Source organism: Suncus etruscus, chromosome 2 (genome assembly GCF_024139225.1).
Source record: "Suncus etruscus isolate mSunEtr1 chromosome 2, mSunEtr1.pri.cur, whole genome shotgun sequence".
NCBI classification, from domain to species: domain Eukaryota; kingdom Metazoa; phylum Chordata; class Mammalia; order Eulipotyphla; family Soricidae; genus Suncus; species Suncus etruscus.
Window position 1 is genome coordinate 92649999 of NC_064849.1, and position 27669 is coordinate 92677667.

Genomic DNA, 27669 nt, shown 5'->3' on the forward strand with positions numbered 1-27669 from the left:
CTGCGACCAGCTCGATGCTGATGGGGAAAAGGGCAGCCCAGCAGCACTCAGGATTAGGTGAGTTTGCATGGAACTTCGGATTTGGTGGGCAGAGGCCGACAATCTTCGAGGTGCTGGCTGCCTCCACCCCTGACTCTCCTGGAATGTCCTTCAGGGAGGGGAGATGAGAGCAGGACCCTGAGGGTGTGAGGGTGCTTAGCATCAGGAGTCTCACTGGTGTCTCGTTCGTGAGCCCCTTCCCTTCTCATGGGCCAGGTTGCAGTGGGAAGGTTTAGAACCTACAGTAAGTTCATGAGGAATCAATCTCGCTCCATGTCGCACCAATGCAAGCACACAAATGCACAGAGCACCCCTGGCTCAACCCTAGCCCTGAGGAAATAGCCCATTCCCCCCCCCCCCCCGCTGCAAAGCTAACACAAACTCAAAAACACACACACACAAAACCCAGTTCCCAAACTTTATTAAAAATCAAAGAATAGAAAAAATTTTACATAAAAATATGTCAGTTCTGGTTCCTGTTTTGTTAATATAGTACACAAATGACTGAAAACATGATGCATCCCCTACTACACATCATTCCTAGAGCTGCCAGGTCAATTCATTCATCCCTTATCCCATGAGCACAGCACAGCGACTGGGCCCCTGGTGACCAGCTACAAGCGATACCCTCGTCTGACGGAAATACTGTACCCATGTTCCTGTTTGTTTACCGATGCTTTATAAATACTATTAACCAGCTCACAATTTAAATAGTTTTAAATATTCTGAATGAGACAGAAGAAACAGAGATGCTCGGTCATACCCTGGAATGTCCCGGGACTCTACACAGAGGCCACCCCAGATCCCCACCGGTCCCCAGCCTGCGTTGGCCGTCGGGGTCGTGGCATGGGCGGGCAGGCTTCTCTGACGCTCCCCATGAGCGTACAGGCGTGCCCCTCTAGCCCCCAAGACAGACCTCGGTGCTGCACCCCCAACTCGGGGCAGCAGGACGGGCAGCCGTGCTGGGCTACTGCTTCCAGGTCGCTCTTCACAGAACGAAGGCAAACGCGACAGATCCCGCACGGAATCAACAGAAACGCTCTCACCTTCTCCGGAACCGGGCACCAGGGCGCCGGCAGGCCGGGCGTTCGTTGTCAGTTTAAAAGAACGAAAACTTCGAAACATTAAAACTCCACCACAGGAGGCATGAGACCAGGCCAGGCCGCAGTCAGGCTCACTCGGGCACGGGTCCCCTCAGGGGACAGCCCGGCCCTGGGCCGCATGAAGGACGGACGGCAGGTGGTCCACGGACTCCCCTCCGATAACCACCCCACACGATGCTCCCAACTTAGAAAATGCGGTTCGGGAAAAGGTTCCAACGCGCGTTTAAAAAAATCCCATAGGCCCTTAAATATAACTTATGTGAAATAGGAAATTAAATAAAAAATATCTGAGTTATTGCACAAATCCTAAATTCCCCGAATTTACAGGACAACGCAGCGAGAGGGCGGAGAGGCAGGACAGTCTTCATAGGCCCAAGCTGTCCTCCTAGCCACGCCTAGCGCCCAGGGGACCAACATCACAAGGGCCCCAGCAGAGTCCACAACGTCAGAGTCTAGAGAGAGAGTGCCAGACAGTGAGTGCTTCCTCGCGATGGACGGACGAACGGACGGACGGACGAACGGGTGTGAGGGAGCGAGGGAGCACACCGCAGCATGCAGAGCCCCGGCCCGCGCCCACTATCTGCTGAGGCTGACGGGGAGGCTGTCCCTGGTGTGCGTGTGCTTTTTCCGCCGCCAGCCTGTTCGGTTGTACTGGTGGTGGCCACGGCTGCCAACAGGGGGCCGCACACCCCCGCTGCCCACCGAGCTGTAGCTGCCGCCCTGGCTGTGGTTGTGGGAACCTTTCATGGCCAGCTTCATGCCGCTGTGCTGCTGAAGATAAAGGGGACACAGGTTGAAGGCCGAGGGGAGAGCAGGAGACTGACCCCCACCCAAGTGATGTAGGAGAAAGGCGGACCCAGAGTCACCAGTAGGGCATAGATCTCACATTTAGTGCAGACAAGATCGTTGCACTGGCCCCTTCCTGCTCTGGTCCTGACCTCACCCCCAGGTGACGCAGCGTGAGGCATGGCTCAAATTGAGCACAGCATATGGGCCAGCCAGAAGACACAGCAAACGTGAGCCGCATGGTGGCTCCTCACACTCCTGCAGAAAACTTAGCCCCCTGGGAATGTTCTAGGCCTTGAGCCCCTCTGAATGTTCCTTGAGGAAACCACAGGACTCATTTGGGGCAAGGACAGCTCAGGGACCATGCACTAACCACCCCACCCAGCCCTCATCTGACAGGTGACCTGACCCCAAATTCCTAACACACCCATTCACTGGGCAACTGAGCGGGAAAAGAAAACTGCTTTGTTCTGCACCCTACATCTGGTTCCCACATGCTTTGTGGGAAGGTCCCAAACAGGGCAGAGGCAGCAGGGGCCAGCAGACACCCACCTTGTGGTAGAGGTGTGGGCTGGTAATCGGCGCGGGTGCAGCAGCCAGGGCTGGAGCAGTCACGTGGTGCACGGCCTTCAGGGCAGGGGCTGCCTCCACAGCCACCTGCCTGCAGGGGACAGGGCCTACCCCGAGCGCCGGAGCAGGCACTGTGAACCGGGTCTGAAAAGAGGCAGAGAGATGATGTCAGGCAGGCTGGAAATACTCATGGGAGAGGCAGCAAGAATGGGCCAGCAGGAGGGAACCAAGACATGTTCTGGAGTGCTCAACTCAAAAGTGGCCTGGCCCGGCCTCCTCTTCAGCCCACCCACTCTGACCCACAAGCAGAGCTCATGGACTGGACTCAGTCATCTGGAAATCAGGGGAATCAGGAAGGCAGGAGGCAATCAGGGTCAGGAGACCCTCCTCACAAGTACCAGCCAGCCCACCTGGAGTCTCTGCCACCATCGCTGCGCGTCCTAACAGAGGGACAAGAGCACCAGATCCCAAAGAAAGGCCGAGTCCATAGCAGGGCCATGGGCCACTGTGGAATGAATGAAACAGGCTCTGGGCCTGGTTTCCAAGGACCCCAATTCAAGGGTCAGAGGTGTTTCTGCTGGTCCCACACATCCCTAGCAGGGCCCAGGCACGGAGCTCCATCCCAGGCACCAAACAGGACCTAAACAGTGCTGAGAGGACAATGGACACTGTGCGACAGCACCCAGGCAGACCCACAAAAACCGTGATCACACAGGGTCTGCTCATGTGCACTAGGATTCCGACTCAGGTTTCTTCACTGATGCTTGACTCCAAAGGAAGCCCAAGGCTAGACTCCTATGGGTATGTGTAGGGGGACCCAGAAGTCCAGGGTACAGTCCAGGAAGCCCATGTATGTCCAGGACTCTTGCTGGAACTGCAGCCATGCAGGCAAGCCAGAGTAGGTGAGTGCCATCTCATACACTACAGCCCACCCAGTGCAGTTGGGAACTGGGTCTAGAATTCTCCAGGGAAAGCTCAGGACTTGTGCTTCAAGGGGCCACTACACAGTACACAGTGGGAAATGAGAGTTGATTCAGAAAACCCCTCAGCTGTGAGCCCAGGCACCTGCATGGTGGCAAGTGTGTCCCCTTTTCAGCCCAACCAGGATAGCCCCAGGCTAGACACACGGGTATCCCTGAAAGAGACAGTGGATTTGGACCCATCAAGTGGCCTGGCTGTCCGAGGCCCCCACCTTCCCATCTGGGGTCCAGGCACAAACCTGTGAGCTACTCGTCACGACCAGTGTCCTGGAGGCTGAGGGAAGGCCCTTCCCACTGGGGACAGGCAGGGCGGTGGGCAGACTGGCCAGCAGGGGTGCTGGGGCTTGCAGACTAAACTGGTATACACTGGGGGTGCTGCAAGCTGGCGTGTCCGAATCCTGGGAAAGAAACCAGCAAGTCACAGGAAGATTAGGGAGCACAGGATCGTAGTGGAGGAAGAGAGCACAGGGTCACAAGGAGAATGGAGAGCACAAGAAAGAATAGGGAGCACAGGGTTACAGGGAGTAAAAGGAGCACCGGATCCCAGGAAGCATGAGGCCATCTCCATAGGAGGGACCAAGGTTTGGCAGGTGGGGGAGCCTGAAGTTTGCACAAGGAGCCATATGGGCCAAGTCCCGCAAGAAGCAACTCCCAGAACAGAGCTGGGACAGCCCAAAGGTGGAGCCGACAGTTGGACAGTGTCGCAACTTTGGCATCAAGTGGGGCAACCTGAGGATAGTGCAGGGGTAGAGGCAGTTCACAGACACCCCATCCACACACACTCACGATGTCACTTCCTGAGAGGGATGACACTGAGGACGCAGACGAGCCTGAAGAGAGCAGCTGGTGACCGGCCAGAGCTCGCAGCTGGTGATTGTGATTGGCCAGGGAGCGTAGCAGCCGTGGGCCGAAGCGACACTCGGGCGGGTCCTGGCATGGGGGGCTCTTCTCACCATTGCCGTCGCAGGGGCGGCCTTGCTCTCTGACCTTGATCCTGTTGTCTGCAGGGAGCAGGCCAGACAGTCAGTCTGGCACGGAGCAAGACAACCCCCCTGACCCAAGGGACAGCCCATCTCAGTGGCAATTTCCCATCACTCTTGGCTCACCCAGCTCCTGGCTCAGAGGTCAGTGCTCAGATTGACAGTGTCAGCATCTGACACTCCTGAACCTGGACATAAATCTTGACTACAACCAAAGACCAGCTATTCAGGGCACCCCATGCACTTGTAAGGAAGCACGCACATTGGATTTCAAGGCCTTGCCCCCCAAACAAGGCGCAGGACACGAAATCAGTAAGCGTCCTGTCCACAGGTCAAATCACCAACATTCAAGCATCCTGTCTAGTTCAAATAAACGTGCCCTCTCTTTCTACCTCTTTTTTGCACATGGGCCAGTGACAAGTGCAGGTGAGCCTGGCAAAATGTGGGGAGACCCCGGGGTAGTGCACAGGAGGGGTTCCCCTCACCCAAGTCAGGTGCCACGTGAACTTTGCTCCCCCATTTCTCCTTGATCCAATGCCGGTAGTCGATCACTTCCTGTGTCACCTTGATGATTCTTCCCAGAGTGCTATAAAAATGAAAAGGACAGGGCAGGAGGTCAAGAGAACCGGGCAGCCGCATGGAGCCCTGGAGTCCTGAGGATACCACCCCATTCCCAACAGGAACGACACAATGCCCTGGGCTAGGAGACAAGGAAACAGGGAAAAGGGGGGAAAAAATCACTGGATAAAGCCGCCTGGGCCCAGTCAACTATGGACAGGGTTTGCTGGCATCTGAGCCCGGCTGGACCCAAGAGCTCAACAGAAGGAAAATGGTGCCTCAGGGGGACACTGGGCCACCTATAGTGCTCAGGTGGTGTTCCATCTGCAGAACCACCAAGTCCAACCCCTGCTTCCAAGGCACAAGACACAGGAGCACAATGGGGCCCACAGTGGACACTGCTGAGTGGACTGACAAGCCCACAGACACAGCTCTGCCACCACCCAGCATCCAGAAAAGTGTCAGGGCCAAAAACAGGGGTTAGGCGCTGGCCTGGCCTGGCATGCAGTCAGCCTCAAGTCAACCCCGGTTTGATCCCAGCCCCTAACACTGCCAGGAAAGAGCACCCGTGTCGGGGCAGGGGACGAGCTGTAGCAGCCCATTCACTGCTCACCTTTCCGAGTCCCGGTTGGGGTAAGACCTGGCGAGCGGCGACACAGCATGGCTGAGGACGATGTAGGCGTAGTCAAACACCTGCTTCACCTGCATGGCCCCATAGGAGCTTCGGCCCACATCATTCCCTGGGACCGGAGGAGGACATTGAGGTAGCTGCACTGGCCCAGCCATGAGACACTCACACTGGACCCCGGTCTCCCGCCCAATGGGGATGCATTCTAGTTTGTAACCATTAGCACACGGGACACAAAGGGTTGGGTGAGGATGTCTGAGTTTCTAATCATATGCACGGTGGGCAGAAAGGACGGACCTCATGCTGTTGTCTGAGCAGAGAACAGTCAGTGTCAGTGAGGTGGGTCAACTTCCCCACTCCCTCCGCACCTCCCCTCCAATGCACCAGCCGGAACACAGTGCCCCTCCCTGACCCCAGCAGTGCAGACGAGACATGCCCAAGTGGGCCTCCCCTCACCAGGCTGCAGGGGGTCTTCAATGCAAAGCATGGCCGGCCGGTGCCCACCAGTCATGGTCTTCACCAGTTCTTCTTTGGCAACGTAAGCACCTCCATCTTTGATCCTGATGCCAGTCTTTAGGTAGTTGAAGTTCCTTCCATAGAGCTCAAAGAACTCCACCAGCAGCATGCCCAGGTTCTCGTCGGCTCTCCGGGCGTCGATTCTGGGGTGCAGCTGAGAAAGCAGAGCAAGCATTCCACAGGGAGCAAGCACAGCGAGCCCATGTCCAGAGAGCACAAAGAAATGAGCCCCTCAAGGTGATGTGGGCCCTGAGACTTGAAGTTCTGGAACTTGTGGGAAAACCTGGTGACTTGACCACATCCCTAAGCACAGCCCCATACACTGCTGACTAAGGGAGGCTCTATGTCCCAACTGCAGCCACTGTGTGTGTATGTGTGCTAAGCCCTCCATTGCAGCCACTGGATGAGGCTGGGGTGGGTGTGCCTAAGCTCTTCTAGGCCATGTCAGACCCTGACCCAGGTGTGGCTGCTTCCACGGTTCCTGAGCAATCTGTCGCGACCCCAGGACACAGGTAACTAAAATATGTATGTATATAGGTCGCTGCCAGGCACTGAAGCATTAGGAACTGACTTCAAAACAATGAACATACGCTCTCCCACATGGACTGATGACCTAGCTGAAGCAGATCAGAACCAGGAGGTGGATCTGACCCTTGCAGGTAAGCAGCAGGGGTCAGTATGGGACCAAAGCAGGGCTGGGCTGGGCTGGCTGCAGCCACCCATGCTGGGGTCAGGGGAAGCTCTTAAAGCTCAGATGAAGAGCATCACCGCCCCTCAGCAGCACACTTACTGGATGGAGAAGACAGACTCTCTGAAGGCTAAGCTGCCTGCTGCAGGGTCCCTGTCAGTGATGAGCCATGCACAGCACCCCCAAACCCAAAAAGGCAGCAGCTGTCTGTCCATGCAAAATGGTTCCAGGGATTGTGCTGGGCTCTACAGAGCACCTCACATGCCCATCACTACGGTAAAAAAAAAAAAATAACAACAACAAAAAAGACAGAAAACACCTGCCATGTTGGGTCCTGGGAGAGAAACACAATAGCAGCCCACAAAGGATGTCTACAGCCCCCTTATGAGGCAGGGCCAGAGTTTGAGGCCCACCAGGGCAGCTTCCAGGCAGGAGGGGCAGGACTGGGATGGGGCATCAGAGGCCAGCACTTGCCCAAGTTCCTCAGGGAAGGACAGAGGCAAAAAACATCCAGAAGGGAAATGGCCCCCTTGGGCTCCACAAAGCCATGAGGAGGGGAGTCAGCACGAGGTGCCCAGACCATGGCCATGTGTGTGGCTCAGGGTGAGGCCACAAAGCAGGGAGGTGGCCTGGGGAGGTACAGTCTCTCTGCAGGGACGAGTGGAGCCTGGGGCACCCAGTGCTGCCAACTGTCCAGGGACAGGCACGTGTGTGCTCGTGTATACACACACACACACACACACACACAAGCGCGCGCGCACACATGCACGCATGCACCCACACACACTTCTACCCCTCACCTGCAGAAAGCTGATGGCCATGAGGATGAGGCTGTAGGAGCTGATGCCACCCGTGAACACTTCATTCAGGTCCCTTTGCAGCAGGAACTGCTTCAGCACCAGGATCAAGTACGGCAGCAGCGAGAACTTCTGCAGAGCCAGAGGAAAGGCGGCTCGGTCTGTCAGTGCCCTGCCCACTACCCACATTTGGGGGAACACCAGCCCAAACTCCACCCTTCAACAGCTCTGGGCTTGTCGACCGAGAACTCTGGATGCCGGAGAAAAAGCTGGGGGAGCTCATGAAAAGACATTGGGGAGATTTTAGTAGGCGACCACAATAGGGCCACGCAAAGAACTGGAGGTTCCCTCATTGATGGGAGAGGTCACAGTATTCAGAAAAGCTGAAGTGCAAATGTCACAGCCTATAGTCACGCCAGACCCTGGAGCTCACTGCGGAACAAGCGCACCTTCATGTAGTTCTTGATGAAGTCAGCTGCCCGTACACCCGTCTCCATGTTGAAGCTGATGTCCACCTTGACCTCAGTCTCCAGGTCCGTGAGTTTGATGATTGGTACCTGCAGAGAGTCCACAAAAGAAGCTGCCTTAGGGGTCACTCCCTCCACTCAGGCCGCTGTGGGGGTCCATAGCTGACCCGTAGATGTCATGAGCCGAAAAGGGACTGGGCCCTGCTGAGCTGGGCCAGACACCAAGGACTGGAGACCAACCCCACTAGTGCCTGAGTTTCTTCCCCCACCACCAGGGCCTGGGGACAAGAAAGGCAGCTTCTGGCTCTCAAATCATCTCTGCAGAATGCCTGAGAATATCCTGAGGCTGGGGGTGGGTTCAAAGGGTTGGAGCACTAGCTCTGCAAGCAGAGACCACAGGTCCGATTCCTGACACCACGTGACCACCTCTCCCAGTTCCGTTACGCCTGGGCCCTGAGCAATGAACCACAAGTAGCCCCCGCCAACTACCAGGTACAGCACCTGGAGACATGGACCTGAGGACACAGACCAGGAGCAACTCCAAGGGGGGCCTTCTCTCACGGTCAGGAAGGGCTGATGGTTTCCACCTGCCCAGCAGACACAGCATGGACACGTCTGCCCACACACCTGCCCATCCCACAGGCACAGCATCCCCAAGTGCCTATATTTACCGTGGCTTTGTCCAGGACCTTGATGGAGCCCAGCTCAGCCACATTGTGCTTGCGCAGGGCCTGCTCCAACTGCTGCAGGGGCGGCCGCTCCCACTTCCCAAAGACTACCAGGTCGATGTCACTGTAGGAAGAGGGGACCCAAGACCCTGAGCCAGCATGCACCACACCGCACAACCTTCCAGGCCACATGGCCCACTCTGGGGCCAGGAACGACCCATGTTACTGGTCACCAGGTGCCAAGGCTACACCGTGGCGGGTGCCCACCTGCCCTGCCCACACTGACCCATCGTGACAGTGCTCAGCATGGGATACAGAACATGACGCAGGCAGAAAAGGGACGTGGGTACTGGGATCCTTAAAAGCATGAGACTGTATAAAAATGTCTGCAAGATCCAAGCTGAAGTCAACAATAATAGAATCAAGGGACCTAAACTTTAACAATCTAAACTCAAAGGGGCCTGTTACACTGACAGGCCAGGGGGCAAAGGTGGTGGGATAGGATGCACTATGGGGCCACTGGTGGAGGGAGGTTGACACTAGTGGTGGGAAGGGCCGTGACTCACTGTATATCTGAGATTGAACAATGAAGGACTCTGTAGACACAATTGTTTCAATAAAATAAAATTCTGAACCAAGCTGTTCAGAGCATGGGTCTTGGCCTCATGAGGTTGTGTGATAGGCAAGGTACAATGAATTATCAGTCAACGTTGGATTTATGTGCCTCTTTCATGTACTCATGCCCAGTTATTCTTAAAAATGTTAGGCAGGGACCAGAGGGACAGCACAGCAGGGAGGGCATTAGCCTTGCAAACGGCTGACTTGATCCCAGGCATCTCATGTGCTAATAATTTTTTAGCACAAACCCAGGAGTGATGACACCTGAGCGTGGCCCACAAATCCAAAAATAATAAAAATAGAGGCCGGGATGGTAACACAGCGACAGGGGGTTTGCCTTGCACGTGGCCAACCCAGGACAGACCTAGATTCAATTCTTGGCATCCCATATGGTACCCTGAGCCTGCCAGGAGCGATTTCTGAGCGCAGAGCCAGGAGTAACCCCTGAGTGCTGTCAGGTATGAACCAACTCCCCCAAATTAAAAATATATAAATAAATAATAAAAATAAAAGTCCTTGGGCATAAAGGAACCAAGCTGCATCCCGAAGCAAGGAGCCAAGTTTTCTTTTCAAAATCACCCCAAGTGATGCAGGGGCTGAGAGGGGGACAGGAGAAGGGCCCTCGCCTTGCACGCAGCCAAGCCTCATGTGACTTCTGACATCACCTGGCCCCCCTGTGCCCAGAGCAGGTACAGTTCCCCAAGCCATGCCAACAAAGGCCCCCCTCACGAGACCCAACAGTGTGGTGGGGAAGCACTACTCTAGACTGCTTCTCTCACTGGGGGGCCTTCACCCGATGGTTTCAAAGAGCACCACCGACAAGTCCCCCAAAACACCGAGCACTCACCTGGTGGGCAGGTAGAGGCCTGTGCTGAAGCTGCCAAAGATCTGTACCTGCAGAGAGGAGGAACTGACTGGGACCAGGGCCTCCTGACCCTGTGAGACCCCAAATCTGAGATCTATCCTCCTCCTAGGAAAGTGGGGCGGAGGAATCGTCCCGCCCCGACCCCAGCCTCTCAAACAAGGGCTGTCCCGGAGCCGGGCCCTACTATCACCCGCCTCATCTCTCCTGCTCAGGAACAGCCAAGAACCTCAATGAGGCCTTGGGCATCTGAAAAGGAGTTACACACATGAGCCGCACACCAGCCCGTGACTCAGCCCACAGGCAGGGGAGCGAAGAGGGAAACACCCACGTCTGCCGTAGGCCACAGGTCCTTCACCACCGTCTCAATACGCTTCACCACCTCCCTCCGCATGGCCGCTTCCTCCGGGCATGGCGACATGAAGTGATAGAAATCGATGATCTCCTCGTGCAGCCTGTGAAGACAGAGCACCCAGGGCCATCAGCAGGATGACAGGAGACATGCGCTCATCACTCCCTCAATTGGGTAAAGGTAGCATAAAAGGCTGGGTGCATTCTTGGGATGGGAGAGGCCCGGGTTCAAGCCCTAAAGTAGCACGGTACCCCCAGCTCTGCTAACAGAGGTCATCAGATGCAACAGAAACCATGAGTGATCAGGTCCAGGGAGTGAGGTGGAACCCGGGAGGAGTGGCCAGGCTGTCACAGGCAGCGGGGACCAAGGGCGCCCACCTGGAGAAAGGACAAAAAGGAAGCTGAGAACCAGCTGGAGACTAGGGTGGCGGCTGCACCATACATACAAGACCAGGCCAAGGCACAGCCTAAGGGCCACTGGCTCCAGGGAAGGGACTCAGGGTACCGTGCAGGAATGAACTCATTACACTTAGATGTAACAGGAGGAAGAGGAGGAGGGAAGGAGGAGGCCATACAAATGGATCCTTGTTTCCACCAGCTAAAGTGATATTTCCTCCCCCAAACCCCTCCCTGGACCTCCCTATGAGGATAGTGACATGCTGCAGTGGTCCCCAAGTCCCGCACAGGTAGGGGTGTAGATGAGAAGCTCCAAAGGCACCAGGGACACTCTCCTGGAGGAGAGTCCGGGGTCACTTCCTAAGCACAGTCTCTGCAGAGAAGCAGTGCAGACCCTACTCCCACACATTTGGGATCGGGACGGACTCCCGAGGCCCATCTCTCCTATGTGGGCCTCATACTCATCTTGGTGCCACCATGGAGGAAAGAAGGTACAGGCCTGAGTGGGGGCTGAGAGGAAAAGGCCTGGAAAATAACCAATAATAGGAGCCCAAAGCAAGTAGCAAGAAAGAAATGATAAAACTTAGAGCAGAAATTAATGAATTGAGATTTTAAAAAATGATTAATGAAACCAAGTGCTGGTTCTTTGAAAAAGTAATTTGAAAGCTTAAATTTCAAAGTTTTAAAAAAATTTAAAAGTTCTTTGAAAAACAGGATGGATAAACTATACAAGACTCACAGAAGAGGAGAGACAGAACCCTAATTAACTGAACCAGAAATGAAAGTGGGGAATGTCACAACAGGTACTACAGAAATTCAAAAGTTCGGGGGAGGAGGAAAACTCCAACCCCATGCTTTTTCAAACTGGAGAGGAAGGCTGCAGCTGGACCCAGAAAATCCCACATGCCAGGATTACTGCTCCTCTTCTACTGACTGGCATGGCTGTGAATCTGGACAGACAGCTGGCCAAAGGACCCCAGGACTGACCAGGTAGTCCTGGAGACCAAGAACCCCCACGCCAAGCTGGCTTTCAAGGCCAGGTCTGGCATCTGAGCTCTGGGGGGATGGGGAAGAGGCAAACTCCTCTCCTATGCTTTTTCATACTGGAGAGGAAGGCTGCAGCTGGACCCAGAAAATCCCAATGCCAGGATTACTGTTCCTCTCCTACAGGTATGGCTGGGAAACTGGGCACACAGCTGGCCAGTGGCCTCCTGGGCTGACCTGACCCACTAGTCCAGGAGACCGAGATCCCCCCATGCCAAACTGGTCTTCAGGGCAAGGTTTGGCAACTGGGCTCTGGGGGGAGGGGGGAAGAGAGAAACTCCTCCCGTATTCATACTGGACTCCCTGCAGCGGTGTCTTTTCTTACTAATACTCATTTTTATAACTGCGCGGGCTTTTTGAGCATTATCTAAAAATGTTCTTCATTCTAGACGCTTCCTAGGAAAGGAAACAGAATACCAAAGATTTGGATGATAACACTCAAATAATTTTTTTTGTTTTGTTTTGTTTTTGTGGTTTTTGGGTCACACCCGGCAGTGTTCAGGGGTTATTCCTGGCTCCAGGCTCAGAAACTGCTCCTGGCAGGCACAGGGGACCATATGGGATGCTGGGATTCAAACCGATGACCTCCTGCATGAAGGGCAATCGCCTTACCTCCATGCTATCTCTCCGGCCCCTCAAATAGATCTTTTAAGTCAGTCTTTATGGACGTGACTTTCCGTACTGACTCCAAGCCGAAATCACAAACAATTCATATATATGTATTGTATATAGCCCCTATCATGTATTGCCTCTCCCCTTCCCCTGTGTCTCCTCTATCCCCTCATTTTTCAATCTTGATCCTTTATCTTCCCCTAATTTAACCCTCTTTACCCTCAGTTCCTAACTTGGTAGGCACCAAGATTAACCTCCTGCCCCAACAGACCACCTTCCAACTCCTCAGTAAAGGACACCCTCTGGGTCCCTGTTCTCATGCCTCGGCAAAGAAATACAACCAGCACACCTGCTGACTCATGCTTGATGGCCCCTCTCACCCCCACCAAATCGTGGACTGTTGCACGATACAGGTCTCAGCCTCAGCAAAACTCCCAGCTCAAAGACACTATATGGTCTCGTAATGCAGCAAAGCATCTCAAACTCAATTCCAAGGCCTGTGAATCGAAAGTACCTTGGCTTTTACTCCCCACAAGAATATATCAAAAGACTTCATTGGGAGTCTTATATTGCCTATTGGAAGCTCAATACCTGTCTAATAATACATGTTAAGATGTATATTCCTAAATATACAAGTATCCTCCTCCACCACTTGTTTTATTCGAATACCTTTTCTTTTAAACTCAGTTTTATTTATTTGTTCCATTTAATATATACATTTTTTCTCTATCCTTACCATTTTCGGTGCTGCTTGGTACAAAATGCCTTGACTGGGATAAAAGCTCAGAACAAAACCAGACGACAGAGACTGTGTGTGCAGCCTGTCATCCTTACCCAGAATAACACCAGCAACACAGTATGACACCATACGTTTTTGTATGGGCACAGTAAAAAAAGGGGGAAACCATAGACACAGAAACAAGATCTTATCTTCTAGGGATAAGAAGGGTGCCTCCCATCCTGAACATGTGTCATGTGGATGCAACCAGTCCCCAGGAGATTGGACAGTGTTAGTCCAATCCAAAACCCCAGATCCCCGACATAGAAATGATACAGGTCCGTGCAACACCACCAGGAACTAAGCTCCATTGGGAGATTTATAACACTACTCTGGCACCAACTTGTGCCAGTTTTGATATGATGAGGGAAGGAAAGCTTGATCTAAGACCAGGCTGTCCTATCACATCACCTAACACTAAATGGAAATCAGAAGAGCTATAGTCCTTTGAACTGTGAAAAATAAGAGCACCAACAACAAAAAACTGACTTTGACAACTGTGACTGAATAGAGCCTACCTTGGGACTAATAAGGAAAACCCCACCCTAGGCTGTAGTCCAGGACACATAAAAAACAACAACAACAACAACAAGATGTCTTATTGCAGAGGTCCAACTTGGACAACAGAGACTGAGCAGAACCTTTGGCTCCATAATATCCTAAGCTTCGGCTTAGGGACTTAACGAAAACAGGGAGCAAGTGTTACAAAAGACTGAACACCACAACAACGATGGATAGGAACCTAGAGACTCTATCCTAGACCCTGACCTATAACCTGCGCAAATACCAAGACCGCTAGCTACAGTGGCTTGATTTTCTCACATACAACTGAGAGGAAACTTTCCTGGCATCACAAAAAGCCTTTGGGATGGGGTAATGAGTATATATGGAGCCAGGAGTTGATCCCATGATGGTATGCTTCAAGGATGGAGAAACCCTGAATCTCTTAGGCCACGGGAATTCCCTTTCTTCCCCAATGCTTACTGTGCCTATACCAAAAAAAAAAAAAAAGTGGGGGGAACGCCAAACCCTACCACTCCAGCACCCATACTTTTTCTTGTTTTGTTTTGATTTGTTAGTTTTTTTTACTTTATTTTCTTTCTCTTTGTTCTTCCACTTTTTCTTTTTCACACTTGTGGTTATTATTTAGAGATTTATTTTTATTTTTATTTGCCGGGTCCCTTTTTTTTTTTCTTCCATTTTTCTTTTCTCCTTTCTTTTTTTGGTAGTTGTCACCAAATTTTTTTCTCCCCCTTTTCTTATCCTTTTTATCTCAATGACGGTGGAATGGATGCTCAATCTACAACAAACTGTAAAGTGGAGACCAGTTGCACTGCATACTGGGAGGTAGAGGAGGGAGATGTGGGATGCATGCTGGGAACAGGACAGAGGGAAGACAGCACTGGTGGTGGGAATGCCCCTCATTCATTGTCACTATGTACCATAAATAATGCAGTGAAAGATTTGTAATGCACTTTGGTCACAATAAAAATTAAAAAAAAAAAAAAGAAATTCAAAAGTTCATCAAAGATGACTTAAAATCTTTATGCCAAGAAGCAAGAGAACTTGAAGAAATAGGTAAATTCTTGGACTCCTATAACATCCAAGACTGAACCAAAATGATTTGGAATACCTGAACAAAAGGAGTTAAAATACCTATCACTATTGAGGAAATAGAAATGTTAATCAAAAGTCTGCCCTAAACAAAAGCCCAGGCCCGATGCATAGATTCACCAGGGAGTTCTTCCAAACCTTTCCAGAAGAACTACTGCCAATTATTTTCAAGCTTTCAGGAACTTGAAGTAACAAAACACTTTCAGTTTCTATGAAGCAAACATGTCCCTGGTACCAAAGACAGACAGGGACAGCACAGAAAAAGAACAGTATCACTGATGAACGCAATGTAAAGAGCTTCACAAGTATACTAGGAAATAAAACCCAACAAGTCATCAAAAAGATCAGGCACCATTATCAAGTGGGATCCAGCCCAGATATCCAAGGATGGTTGAACACATCAATGTAATAGACCATATCAGCACAAGAAAAAATAAGAGAAAGCAGTTGTCAAGATCCAACACCCAGTCATGATTGCTATCATGATTAAAAACAACAACTGTAAAGGGGAATGAAAGGAACTTTCCTCAACATAGGCAAAGCTATTTACCAAACATTCTGCTCAGTGGAGAAAGGCTAAAATCCTTCTTCCCCTTAAGATCATGCACAGGGCAAGGTGGGTCCACTCTCACCTTTTCTATGCAACATTTTACTGGAAGTACTTACAGTAGCAATTAGGCAAGAAAAATGGCATGAAGGGCACCTAGCTAGGTAGGAGAGGAAGAAGATAAACTTACTTTTTGCTAATGACATAAACTGTATCTAGAAAACCCACCTAAAGGGACGGGTGTAGGAAAATTGTAGGCCTGAAGCTCAATCACAAAAATCTTTGTAACCTTGAAATTAATTCATTGTGGGCCGGGCGGTGGCGCTGGAGGTAAGGTGCCTGCCTTGCCTGCGCTAGCCTAGGACGGACCACGGTTCGATCCCCCGGCGTCCCATATGGTCCCCCAAGCCAGGAGCAACTTCTGAGCGCATAGCCAGGAGTAACCCCTGAGCGTCACAGGGTGTGGCCCAAAAACCAAAAAAAAAGAAATTAATTCATTGTGATCCAATTAAAAAAAAAAGTTAAAACACAAATTTGACCTTCAAGAAGCCATGCAAGGGATCCTGCTTTATGTGTATGGTCATTTCAGTGTTTAAAACTCTCTTAGGGGCCGGAGAGATAGCACAGTGGAAGGGTGTTTGCCTTGAAGGATCCTGGCATCCCATATGGTCCCCCATGCCTGCTAGGAGTGACTTCTGAGTGCAGAGCCAGAAATAACTCCTGAGCGCCACCAGGTGTGACCCAGAAACAAAACAAAACAAACAAAAAACCCAACTCGCTTAAATGTACAGGCTACAAGCAGAGCCAGAGTCTATTCCACTGTCCTCACATAACCACTGACACAGTTCACCGAGACCTGTCGCCTGGTCCTTCTCTGCATGCACGCATGTGGCCACATGCACGCATGTGCACGCATAAAGTGCACATGTTTTGCATGTGGGAGCCCTTGGGAGTCCCTGTCAACCCATAACACTACGTAAGCACTGCACAAATAACTGCTGCAGGAAGAAGCAGACAGAGGGTGCCCAGGGCCTGCCTGTCTGGACCAGGCTCCCTGCTCAGACCTTTGAGAACAGCCTGTGGGCACATCAGAGCAGGCCCTGGAATGGCCTCCATCACTGAGCACTGTGGGGAGTACAAACAGGGAGTCTACACCAAGAGACTAGACACAAAGAGTCTAGACTCCGCTGGGCCTGGCCTTCCCAAACCAGGAGAGCTCAGATTTTCCTCCCTGCCCACCACTAGCACCAGCTCCTCATGAGCACTCAGCTAGGAGCCACAACAGCACAGCTTTCACAAGGGTTTGAGCCTGGATCTCCTTTGAAAACAGTTACCAAGTCACTTTCAAGCCACTTTAATTCATGCTGGGTACCATTAAAATTCAGGTCTTCGAACAGTTGCGTATTTCAAGTGCTCAGTGGCCACAGTTCTGGGATGGGCAGAGGCTCCCTTCTGAGCCACGACCTTTCCATGGAGGTGCTGCTTGGGGGCCTGGTTCAGATCCCTGATGTCCAGGTACATGTACAAAAGGACACCACAACTCATGTCAGCATTTCAGCAGCTCCAGACATCACCAGGCCCCAGTTCGCACCCCCAGAGTACCCTCAAACAGACTCCTTTAGAACCTGCTGGATGGTACAGGGTCTTATCCTGACTGAGGAATCAGGGCAGTAAAGAGCGGGCCTAACTTAGAGGGAGGCCGGGGCCTGCTTGCCGGCGGTGTGGTGGGTCTGGCCAGGCCCTCCAACTTCAGCTTGAGATGTTTCTACCATTCCACAAGCCCAGCAAAGCTTTTTTCCATCCAGCTGGCAACTAGAAGCCCCAGACTTTTGGTTTCAATTTCCTCAGAGAAGCCTGGAGAAAAGGAAAGCGCCTTTGTAATCCGCTCATGTGACGTTCACCAGCGCAGCCAAATTTCCGACCCAACAGGCTGGGGGGGTGGGGCTGCTCCCTCTGCACCCTCCCGAATAGGGACACTGAGCCTCAACACCCGGGTCAACTGGATGGACACTGGGTCCCAGGAGCGCCTGCCCCTCCCAGCCTGGCTCTCCTGGCCCAGCTCTCCAAGAAGCAGTGGGACTGAGCCCTGATCCATAAGAAAGTGCCCTCTGACTCAAGACACCAGGCACTGGGCCAGACTGCTTTTAACTGCTATAGACACATCTCCAGGGGTGAGTGGATGCTGCAGATGGCTACAAGTTCAGGATGCCGCCTGGCAGGTCAGAAAAAGGGGGTGCCGACATCCTTCCTCGGCTTAACTTGCTGAGCTGCGCACAGGACTCGAAGGACCTGATTCTTGGGAAATCAGGCAGAACTGGGACCAGGCAAGCACCAGGAAGGACTGACACTCCTCGACAGGAGCTGCACCCGAAAACCGCCACTTCAACTATCAGGAAGCTTTGGGAACCCCAGGCCTGATGGGGGGCTCATGAAGGGCTCGACCGACAAAAATCTGTAAGAATATGCCGGCCCGCTGGTAAGAAACTTTGGCTCCACTCCAAGGTGAAGCCCCCTCCCTTGCACCAAGGCACCTCATTGGGGGCAGCAAAGCCAGAAATGGGGCAAGACCCAAGATCAGCCTTTTGGCACAACCCTCCCCCCATTCCCCCCAGGGACAGATTAAGCAGCAAACTCCAGGCTCAAGTCAGCTGCGCACATGCCTTCCTGGCTGGCACATGGACAGCCCCCCAACAAAGGGGTCCAAATGCTCCAGGAATAATTTGTTTTTCACTCTGCCTATCAGATCCACTGGGTTCCTGGGTTCCAGAAACATCAGCATCATCTAAAATCTTACAACATGGAAGGACAGATGTTCCCTCTACCGCGTTGGATGGCTCAAGAAATTTACCTAGAAGGGGGACCAGAGCAAACAAACAAGAGGGGAGAGTGCCTGCCTCGTACATGGCAGACCAAATTCAATCCCTGGAACTCCAGAGGGTCCCCCGAGCTGGCCAGGAGCGATCCCCGAGTGAAGAGCCAGAAATAAGTCCTGTGCACCTCCGAGTGTGGCCCGGAACAAACAGCAAGAAATTAACTTGGTCCCAACTTACAAGAGGGTCTTAGACATATGTGCAGAGTGACCCATTTTATTGGGAATTAAGAGCCCAAACCCCACACCCAAAGGCATTAGGAAGCATCTGTTCATCTCTTCTCTCCCATTTTCTTTCTGATGAGGTGAGTTTTTTTTTTTTTGGTTGTTAGATTTCAAAAGCGCTTTATATAGCAATCTCTTTCTGGAAAGCAGTATGGGTGTTTCCATATGACCCAGCAATTCCATTTCTTACCAGACACTCTGAGACCTGAAAACACTATTTTGAGAGGACATTCATGTTCTATGTTCACTGCCCCACTAGTCACAAGACTAACATCTGGAAAGACCCCAGGCGTCCAAGCACAGATGGAGAAAGACACCCCACGGACAACTACTACTTGGCTGTCGGAAAAGGTGAAGTCATGCCGCTAGCCACTGCGTGGATGGGTCTGGGGAGGATCACATTGAGTGAAGTCAGCCAGAAAGGGCCAGAACTCAAAATGATCCCTCCCATGTGGGGGCTAGAGAGATCAACAGCTGCCCTAGACAACACAACCTGGAGAGGGCCAGAGCTCAACAAGTGTTAAAGCTCCCCAGACCAAATGCTAATCTTACCTGATGGCCAAGCCCACCTACTACTGGAAGATTAATTAGAAAGGCCTGGGGAAGGGTAAAGGAGAAGCCTCAGGGGAAGGAAGCAGCATGGGGAGATGATAGAAACCGGATAGATGCAGGGCAGCTGAAGGAGGCTGCTTGAAAGGTTAGTTTAACCCCATCAAAAAATGGGGAGAAGAAATGAACAGACACTTTGAAAAAGAAGAAAGGCAAATGGCCAAAAGGCACATGAAAAGATGTTCAACATCACTAATCGTCAGGGAGATGCAAATCAAAACTACTATGAGGTACCACCTCACGCCACTGAGATTGGCACACATCACAAAAAAGGAAAACAAGCAGTGCTGGCGGGGATGTGGAGAGAAAGGAACTCTTTTTCACTGCTGGTGGGAATGCCGTCTAGTACAACCTTTATGGAAAGCGATATGGAGATTCCTTCACAAACTGGAAATTGAGCTTCCATACGATCCAGCTATACCACTCCTAGGAATATACCCAAGAAGCACAAAAATACAATACAAAAAACCCTTCCTTACTCCTATATTCATTGCAGCGCTATTTACAATAGCCAGACTCTGGAAACAACCAAGATGCCCTTCAACAGATGAGTGGCTGAAGAAACTGTGGTACATATACACAATGGAATACTATGCAGCCATCAGGAGAGATGAAGTCATGAAATTTTCCAATACATGGATGTACATGGAATCTATTATGCTGAGTGAAGTAAGTCAGAGGGAGAGAGAAAGACGCAGAATGGTTTCACTCATCTATGGGCTTTAAGAAAAATGAAGGACATTTTTAACAATATCTCAGAGACAAGAGAGATGAGGGCTGGTAGGTGCAGCTCAGGACATGCAGCTCATCACATAGAGTGATGAGTGCAGTTGCAGAGATGACTACACTGAAAACTATCATAAAATGTGAATGAATGAGGGAAGTAGAAAGCCTGTCTCGAGTACAGGTGTAGGGGGGTGGGGAGGAGGGAGATCTGGGAAATTGGTGGTGGGAATGTTACACCGGTGAAGGGGGGGTGCTCTTTACATGACTGTAATCATACAACTATAATCATGTTTGTAATCACGGTGTTTAAATAAAGATAAAAAAAAAAAAAAAAAAAAAAAAAAAAAAAAAAAAGAAAGGTTAGTTTAGAAGCCATGTAAGATACACACATGGTGGTTAGAGCTTTGTAATAAAGCTGATGTCTCCTGAAATCTGACTGCTGTGGATGATTTCCTCGCCGTTATCCTGAACCCTCAGACCCACCAAGTCAAAGAAACTGCAGGTGCCTGGCCTGGCCGAGAAAGGTCTCACCATCCATCCACCATCATCCACCACCATCAAGGACTCAATTTAATTAATTCAACAGGCAAGGGTGGGACTAAGGGGGGCAGCTGCGAGGGGGTCCCCGGGATAATGGAACAGTGTGTAGTGTCATAGGCAGGAAACCCTACCATTGACAGTATTCCCAAAGCGCCTCAAATCAAACCGAGAACAAAATGAGAAAAAGATGCTTTAGGAGACGTGTTAATCCAGTGCCTGGCTTATCTAAGACTTGCCACCCAATCTTCCTCCTTTAGAGGACAGTCAATAGGTCAATCCGGCCAGAGGCAGCAGGTGCATGTGGCACTGGGAAGGTGGCCACTTTCTTTAGGAGCCATAGGTACAGTGTGGACACTGTACCCAGGAACTGTAGTGATTCAGGGTGTGGAGCCCAGAGGGCGGGGCGCTTTCCTTGCATGCTGCCAACCAGGGTTTGAGATCTGGCATTCCACATGGTTTCCAAGGTATTTCCAGGAGGAACCCTGAGCATCCCAGGGTATGGCCCAAACACCTCCACCCAAAAAGAAGAAAGTCATGGGGTTCTGGGTAAATGACACAGGCCTCTGGAGTAGTCTCCTACAGAGTCAGGTTTGAGAGGACCTGTTACTCTGCTATGGAGTTGAGGCTGTGGGACAGCGTTGAGTGGTACTATCCTCAAGGGACTTCCTGAACAGTGGTCCTGAGAGGTCACAGAGCAGCCCAAGGCTCCATCTCTCTCGGAGTCCTGAGCACAGTGCTGACGGGAGGATAGAGGAGAGGAGAAAAGGGGAAGGAAAGAGAGCAAGCCAGGCTGGGAAACTCACCCCTCTAGTCACCTGATCTGTCCTGAACCGTGGTGCTGAGCTCAGTCTGATCACTGTCACCAAGGTGGTGACCCTCAAGAGAGCATTTCTACATCACTGTGGCCTGTCTATGCATAGAGGGGACATGTGGCAAGACCCCACAGACTGCCAGCCAGGTACTTGGGGCTCAGCCCACTGTGAGAGGAATGGGCTTGCGGGGCCTCAGGCCCAGGGAACCTGGAACTCTGAGTCCCCAGAAATCAGGTTGCACAGCCACAGACAGATCTGCAGGGGCCGATACCCTTGACCCCCGAACCAGCTGTGATCACAGTGGTGACCCTGATGCTGGGGTCACAATCACCCCACCTGTTTTCCCTTGGAAGCCCCTGGAGAAAACACACCAGTACACCTCCCATGGCCACTTTCCATGACATGGCTTGCCCTCTCCTGTGGCCGTTCCTGCCAGACGGGTTCTGGCTCCCAGGAACGACCCATGGCCCTCTGTACCCCCACCCTTTGGCCGTACTGGGCCTAGGCCTGAGCCTCACTTCCTCCCATGTCTTCGGCCAGCTCCTCCCCACTTCAGAGGAAGCAGTGGCCTCTTTTTAGGGGAAGAGGGGGATTGAACACCCAACCTGCCAGGAGCCTACAAAAGTGGCTGCCTTCGCACAGGGGCTGGGGACCAGCCAGGAAAAGCCATGAGGTGGGCCAAAGAGACAGCATAGGGGTAGGGTGATTGTTTGCCTTGCACAGGGCCAACCCAGGACAGACCTGGGTTTGATTCCCAACATCCCATATGGTCCTCTGAGCCTTATAGGAGCAATTTCTAAGTGCAGGGCCAGGAGTAAACCCTAAGCACCATAGGGTGTGGCCCAAAAACCAAAAAGAAAAAGCCAAGCCACGAGGGTCTGAGACCCCGGGGGCAGCCTGAGGATGGGGCGGCAAGGGTCCTGCTGCACCAGACAAGAGCCTTCCTGGCCATCTTTTTGGAGGGGACCTCCCAAGCCCAGGAGCCCCTCCAGTAAACCTAAGCCAGCAGTAGAGCCTGACTATTCAGCACTAGGCCAATGATGTTCTGACCCATCCTGCAGTGCTGGCATAACGGGGCTACACCAGGAGGGCCACACCCCTCTGAGCCAGCTAACCGGCCCTTTCTTTTACATGTGGCCAAGAGTGCCCAGGATGGGGCCGGGCGGTGGCGCAAGAGGTAAGGTGCCTGCCTTGCCTGTGCTAGCCTTGGACGGACCACAGTTCGATCCCCTGCGTCCCATATGGTCCCCCAAGCCAGGAGCAACTTCTGAGCGCATAGCCAGAATAACCCCTGAACGTTACCGGGTGTGGCCCAAAAACCAAAAAAAAAAAAAAAAAAAAAAAAAAATAGAGTGCCCAGGATAGGGTCACCAGAAATGCTAGGCCATGGGTGAGGGACGGTCAGTGATGAGTGCCCACCAGCCATACAAGGCAGAGGCCTCCAGAGACCACATGTCCACACTGCCCCCGAACCAGTATGCAACTGGGCCACAAGAGAGCCAGGGCGCTGGCAGGTCCGGGCACAGTGTGCCCTCAGCCCTCCAAGGCTTGTACCCAGCTAATGCCCCTTGTTCCCCTGTTGATCAGTTGGCATCAAAGTGATCACACAGGACCACCACAGTGATCAAAGGAACCACGGCACAAGCCAGGTCCAGGGACACAGCTGGTGCCCTCCAGAGCCACTGTGGTACCTCCCCTTTCTCTTTCCAGAAATGTCTGCCCTACAACCACTGTCGTAGTAGCAGCTTCTCATCCATGGGGCCCTGTCCACAGCCCTTCAGCCCCTACTCTTTTCTCAAGCACAGTGACAGCAGGGCACCCTGACAACAGACAGTGGCCAGGGGCAGGTGCTAGAGTATAGAACCCTGGGGCCAATGGACCAACCCCACAGATTCACTCATCTGCTGGCTAACAAGGTCAGGAGGAGAGAAGGGGACCCAGGTTTCCAGAAAGGTCAGGAAGAGAAAGAAAACCTGGTCTCTAGGGAGGTCAGGTGGAGAGAGGAGAGTACTCCGGTCTCTAGGAAGGTCAGACAAGAGGGGACCCTAGTCTCTAGGGAGGTCAGGAGGAGAGAGAAGGGGACCCTGGTTTTCTAGAGGAGAGAAGGGCCCCCCACCAGCCCTCTGGGTACATGAAACCCATCAGGCAGAGCAGCAGCACGCGGTGAACCAAGGGCTAGGCTGGGGAATAGCACTGCCCCCAGCAACAGGGCGGGGCCTGCCAGAGAGAATTCGGAGAACCACAGCAGTCCCCTCAGAGTGGACTCAGGCCCCAGGCATGGAGGGGACCCTGACACAGAAAGCAGCAGGTTTCAGGAGTGCCACAGCACTCCAAGGGGAGGGACCAGGCAGGCGGCTGGCAGAGCACACTGGGGATGCCAGGATAGGGGGCATGCCATCTTGGATGCCCCAGGCAGCCTCGCCCTGGAGGATGTACAGACCACCCCACTGGGGCAGGGCACATGTCAGGGTACATGTGTGCTGCCAAGACACGAGAAACCCATGCAGGTTGCAGACCTGCAATAGGCAAGGTCAGGAGTCTCAGTGCCCCATACCATAACTGCCTAACACGCCAGCCAACCAAAGCAGAACAGCCATAAGGCCACCGGAAGCACAAGGCAGATCACTGGCACTGGGGCATGACCTGGGCACTGCTCTAAACTCTGGAAAGCAGGAGGGCTTCTTCCCCGGCTTGGGTAGGCAGGAGACCCACAGAGCCTCCAATACTTTCCTCTCGTCCCTTCCTCTCATCTCCTAAAGCGCTGCAAGAGCTGGAAAAGGGGGCCTGGAGTCCCAGTCAGGGCTGAAACACGGGCCCCATCATTGGGGGTCGCAGGCAGGAGGGCCTGAACTGCACCAGCAGAGACACCACGCAGCTACCACGAGGGACCAAACCCTCTCCAGCAGCTCGGACTACAGGGACTTCAGGTGGGCCTACCAGGCCTGGGAGACAAATTCAGGGCCTTGAGGAAGTGAAACACGTTTGCAATAGCACCGGGGCTTGCACAGTTTGTGAGGGAGAGGGCGCTGACAATGCCCCTACAGCTCTGAGCCATCCACCCACTCGGAAAACTCCTGGTTCAATCCTTGAAAGGAAAAGCCTGTATCAGGTGCTGAGCAAGCTAAAGGCAGCCAGAAAAGCAGCCAGAAGCAGGACCAGGGACCTTTCCTGAGCTGCCACTGCCACACCTGACCAGCTTGCCTGCAGTGACAGGACACACCCCCACGTGGCCAGCTCAGCGGACAAGCAGGCCTGGGAGCTCTGCAAAGTAAAGATAGGGTATAACGAAATGCAACTGTGCCTTTCGAGCTTAATTAGGGCCAGCTCTGCTCCAGCTCAAGTGCTCCTAAAGCAACCCCATGGGGTTGGAAATCAAAAGGTGCTGAACCATTTTGTTTGTTTTCCGTTCTTTCTGCCAGGCTCTCGTCTCAATCCAGACATAAACAAACAAATAAGAATAACATGGTTCATGCTAATAAATGCACAAAATTAAGTCGCCACCTACCAGCACCCCACCACACCCTAGGCTTGTAACCCCAAAAGGAAAAAAAAACCTGTGTGCCCAAGCCTCTCTGCACCCCAAAACCGAGCGAGGAGGAGTGAGAGGGAGGGTAGGGGGTTCACTTTCAGCATTCTAATTCCTGATGCTCCCCGAATCTTCTGCTACAGAGCTCACACCCAGGTCCCCAACCCAGGCAGGAACAAAGCGGATCACCTGAGGTGAAAAGAGGGGTCAGTCCGGTTCCCAGCGGTGGCTGTGATGGGTGCAGATCCGATATGTATAGGGATGCTGGAGGTACAGGAACCCAGGGTGTGTATGCAGTGAGATGCTGGGGGTACAGAATCTGGGGTGCATATGCGGCGGGATTCTGGGGGGTGCAGGACCAGGGTATGTATGTAGTGGGATGTGGGGTGCAGAATCCGGGTATGTATGCAGCGGGATGCTGGGGACATAGGATCCAGGCTGTGTATGCAGTGGGATGCTGGGGGTGTGCAGGATCCGGGGTGTTTGCAGAGAGATGTAGGGTGCAGAATGTGGGGTGCGTGTGAGGCGGGATGCTGGGGGTGTGCAGGATCCGGGGTGTGTTTGTAGGCAGGGGGATGTAGGCTGAAGGATCTGGGATGTGCAGCAGGATCCAGGGTGTGTTTGTAGAGAGATGTAGGGTGCAGAATCTGGGGTGTGTATGCGGCGGGATGGATGCCGGGCTGCCGGGAGTGCGTGCAGGACCAGGGCTGGGCGTGCAGCGGGGTGTGCGCGTGCAGGTGCGGGGCTCAACTCTCCGCCCCGCCGGCTCGCTCGGCCGCTCCGTCACTGCCTCACTCACCCCTGGATGCCGGCGCTGTAGGTGCGGCTCTTCCACGGGGTGCCGGGCCGGGGCACCTGCGGCCCGGGATCCCCGCCGGCTCCTCCGCCCAGCGTGGCCGCGCGGCTGCCGGACAGCAGGTAGTTGAGGCCGTAGGTGCTGGCCTTGTTGTCGCGTTTCCGCCGGCCGGGGTGGAAGCTGTGCGGCGGCGGCGGCGGCGGCGGGGACTGGGCGGCGGGAGCGGCCGGAGCGGCGGGGGCTGCGGGGCCGCGGGCCGCGCCGTCGGCGAAGAGGAAGAAGCCGCCGCCGCCGCCGCCGCCCGCCCGGCCGAGCAGCGAGGCGCCGGACGACGAGGACAAGGACGAGGACGAGCCTCCGGGGCTGTCTGCGCCCGACTCGGCGTTGGACGACGACGACGAGGAAGACGACGACGAGGACGAGGACGAGGACGACTTGTGCGGGCGCCGCGCGCCGTCGGGCCCGAGCGCGGCCTGGGCGGGGGCGTTGGCGGCGGCGGCGGGCGCAGCGGCGGCGGGACCTGGCCCGGAGCCGGGGCCGCTCAGTGCAACCGGGACGGGACCCGGGGCCGGGGCTGGCGCCGGGAGCGGGCCCGGGGCCGCGGCGGGGTCCAGCGCCGGCGAGTTGAGGCCGAGGCAGGACGCGAAGCCCGACGCGGCGCGGCCCACGCCCTGCGACGTCTCCCAGATCTGCATCCACAGGGCATTGGCCGGTCCCTTCTGCTCGGGCTGGATCCAGGCCACGCGCGGATCCATGCACGCACGCACGCGCCGCGGCACGGACGGACGGGCGATCGGACGGGCGGGCGGACAGACGGACAGGCACGAGCTTGCTTGACAAGCCGGCCCCACGCCCCGGGGCAGCGGCTGGCTCTGCTCCGCTCTGCCCCGCTCCGCTCAGGCGGCTCCGGCCCGGCGCGCGGGCCGCGGCGGTGCAGGCGCGGCGCGAGGACAGGCCATGGGGCGGGCCGGGCCGGGCCGGGCCGAGCCGCGAGGGACGCGGCGGCCCAGCGTCCCCGCACTCAAAGCTCTCGCGGTGGCAGGCAGGCAGGCGCCGGCGCTGACCCTTCCTGACGCGGTTCGCAGGCTCCGCTCTCGGGGCGTTGGCAGCGGCGGCAGCCGAGCGGGCGAAGGTGGTGGTGGTGGTGGTGGTGGTGGTGGTGCTGGCGGCGCCGCCTCCTCCTTCTCCTCCACCTCCTTCTCCTTCTCGGCGCCGGTGAGGGGCGGGGACGCCGAGCCCGGGGCTGCCCCCGCGGCGGCAATGCGCACGCGCGGCCGATTTCAAATCCGCGCTCCGCTGCCACGGCGCCTGCGCGGAGACGTGAGCGAGGGGTGGGGGGGTGGAAACACGCGCACGGTCCGGGTTGGGGAGCGCGCACGGCGGGGACGCGCGCGCGCCCGCGCCCGTGGTTCTCCGGGCCACACCTGACTCGGCGGCCGCGGGGATCCCGGAAGTCGCGGTATGCGGCCGCGCGCGCATGCGCTGTTTGTCTAGACTCATCCTGCCGCCGCCGCCGCCGCCGTCGCTGATGCTACTGCATCTTGGTCTGGAATTCGGGTGCACGCTGCGCGGGCCTGAAAGCTCCGTTCTGGAAGCCACGCGGGGACCGGGACACCGCCCTGGGTTGCACGAGGGCCACACACACCCGCCCCCGAGTCACTGCGGTGGCTACAGACCCAGGAACCACCCACTGACTCACCCTGCTCCCTGCTCCCTATTGCAATCTGCACCCTGCTCCCTATTGCAATCTGCACCCTGCTCTTATAGGCCTTTTTTGCGTCCTTATTTTATTATTTATTTATTTGGTTTGGGGCCCCCACTCAATGATGCTCAAGGCTTGCTCTGGCTCTGTGCTCAGGGATTACTCATGGCAGTGCTCTCAGGGACCCTAAAGGCTCGAACCCTGGTCCTTGCAAGGCAAGCAAGGGCCTCTTGCTCACTGCTGCTAGCTCTGTCCGGCTCCT

At 54.1% G+C, this 27669-nt stretch overlaps 1 protein-coding gene across 2 annotated transcripts; it reads right to left on the reverse strand.

The window, feature by feature from the left end:
- Nucleotides 1-443: 443 nt before the first annotated feature.
- On the reverse strand, nt 444-26483 carry TENT4A (terminal nucleotidyltransferase 4A). 2 transcript variants are annotated; one of them, XM_049767911.1, is made up of 13 exons: nt 25709-26483; nt 10592-10715; nt 10246-10292; nt 8784-8904; nt 8095-8202; nt 7649-7777; nt 6101-6314; nt 5630-5756; nt 4944-5044; nt 4265-4479; nt 3718-3876; nt 2481-2642; nt 444-1910 (listed from the first exon to the last, which is right to left on the reverse strand). In XM_049767911.1, exons 1-13 carry the CDS (start codon nt 26458-26460, stop codon nt 1719-1721), a joined length of 2451 nt encoding a protein of 816 aa, XP_049623868.1. In that variant the 5' UTR covers nt 26461-26483; the 3' UTR covers nt 444-1718. The 2 variants fall into 2 exon arrangements, with proteins under 2 accessions (XP_049623868.1, XP_049623867.1); XM_049767910.1 differs by having other exon boundaries at nt 444-1913.
- Between the last annotated feature and the right edge of the window lie 1186 nt (nt 26484-27669).

Excerpts from the sequence above, each read along its gene's own strand:
- TENT4A (XM_049767910.1), bottom strand. The coding sequence starts at position 26,460 with ATGGATCCGCGCGTGGCCTGGATCCAGCCCGAGCAGAAGGGACCGGCC. Across the intron at positions 8,905-10,245 it reads GGCCTCTACCTGCCCACCAG|TGACATCGACCTGGTAGTCT; the intron begins GTGAGTGCTCGG and ends CTCTTCCTACAG. Across the intron at positions 8,203-8,783 it reads AGGTCCTGGACAAAGCCACG|GTACCAATCATCAAACTCAC; the intron begins GTAAATATAGGC and ends GACTCTCTGCAG.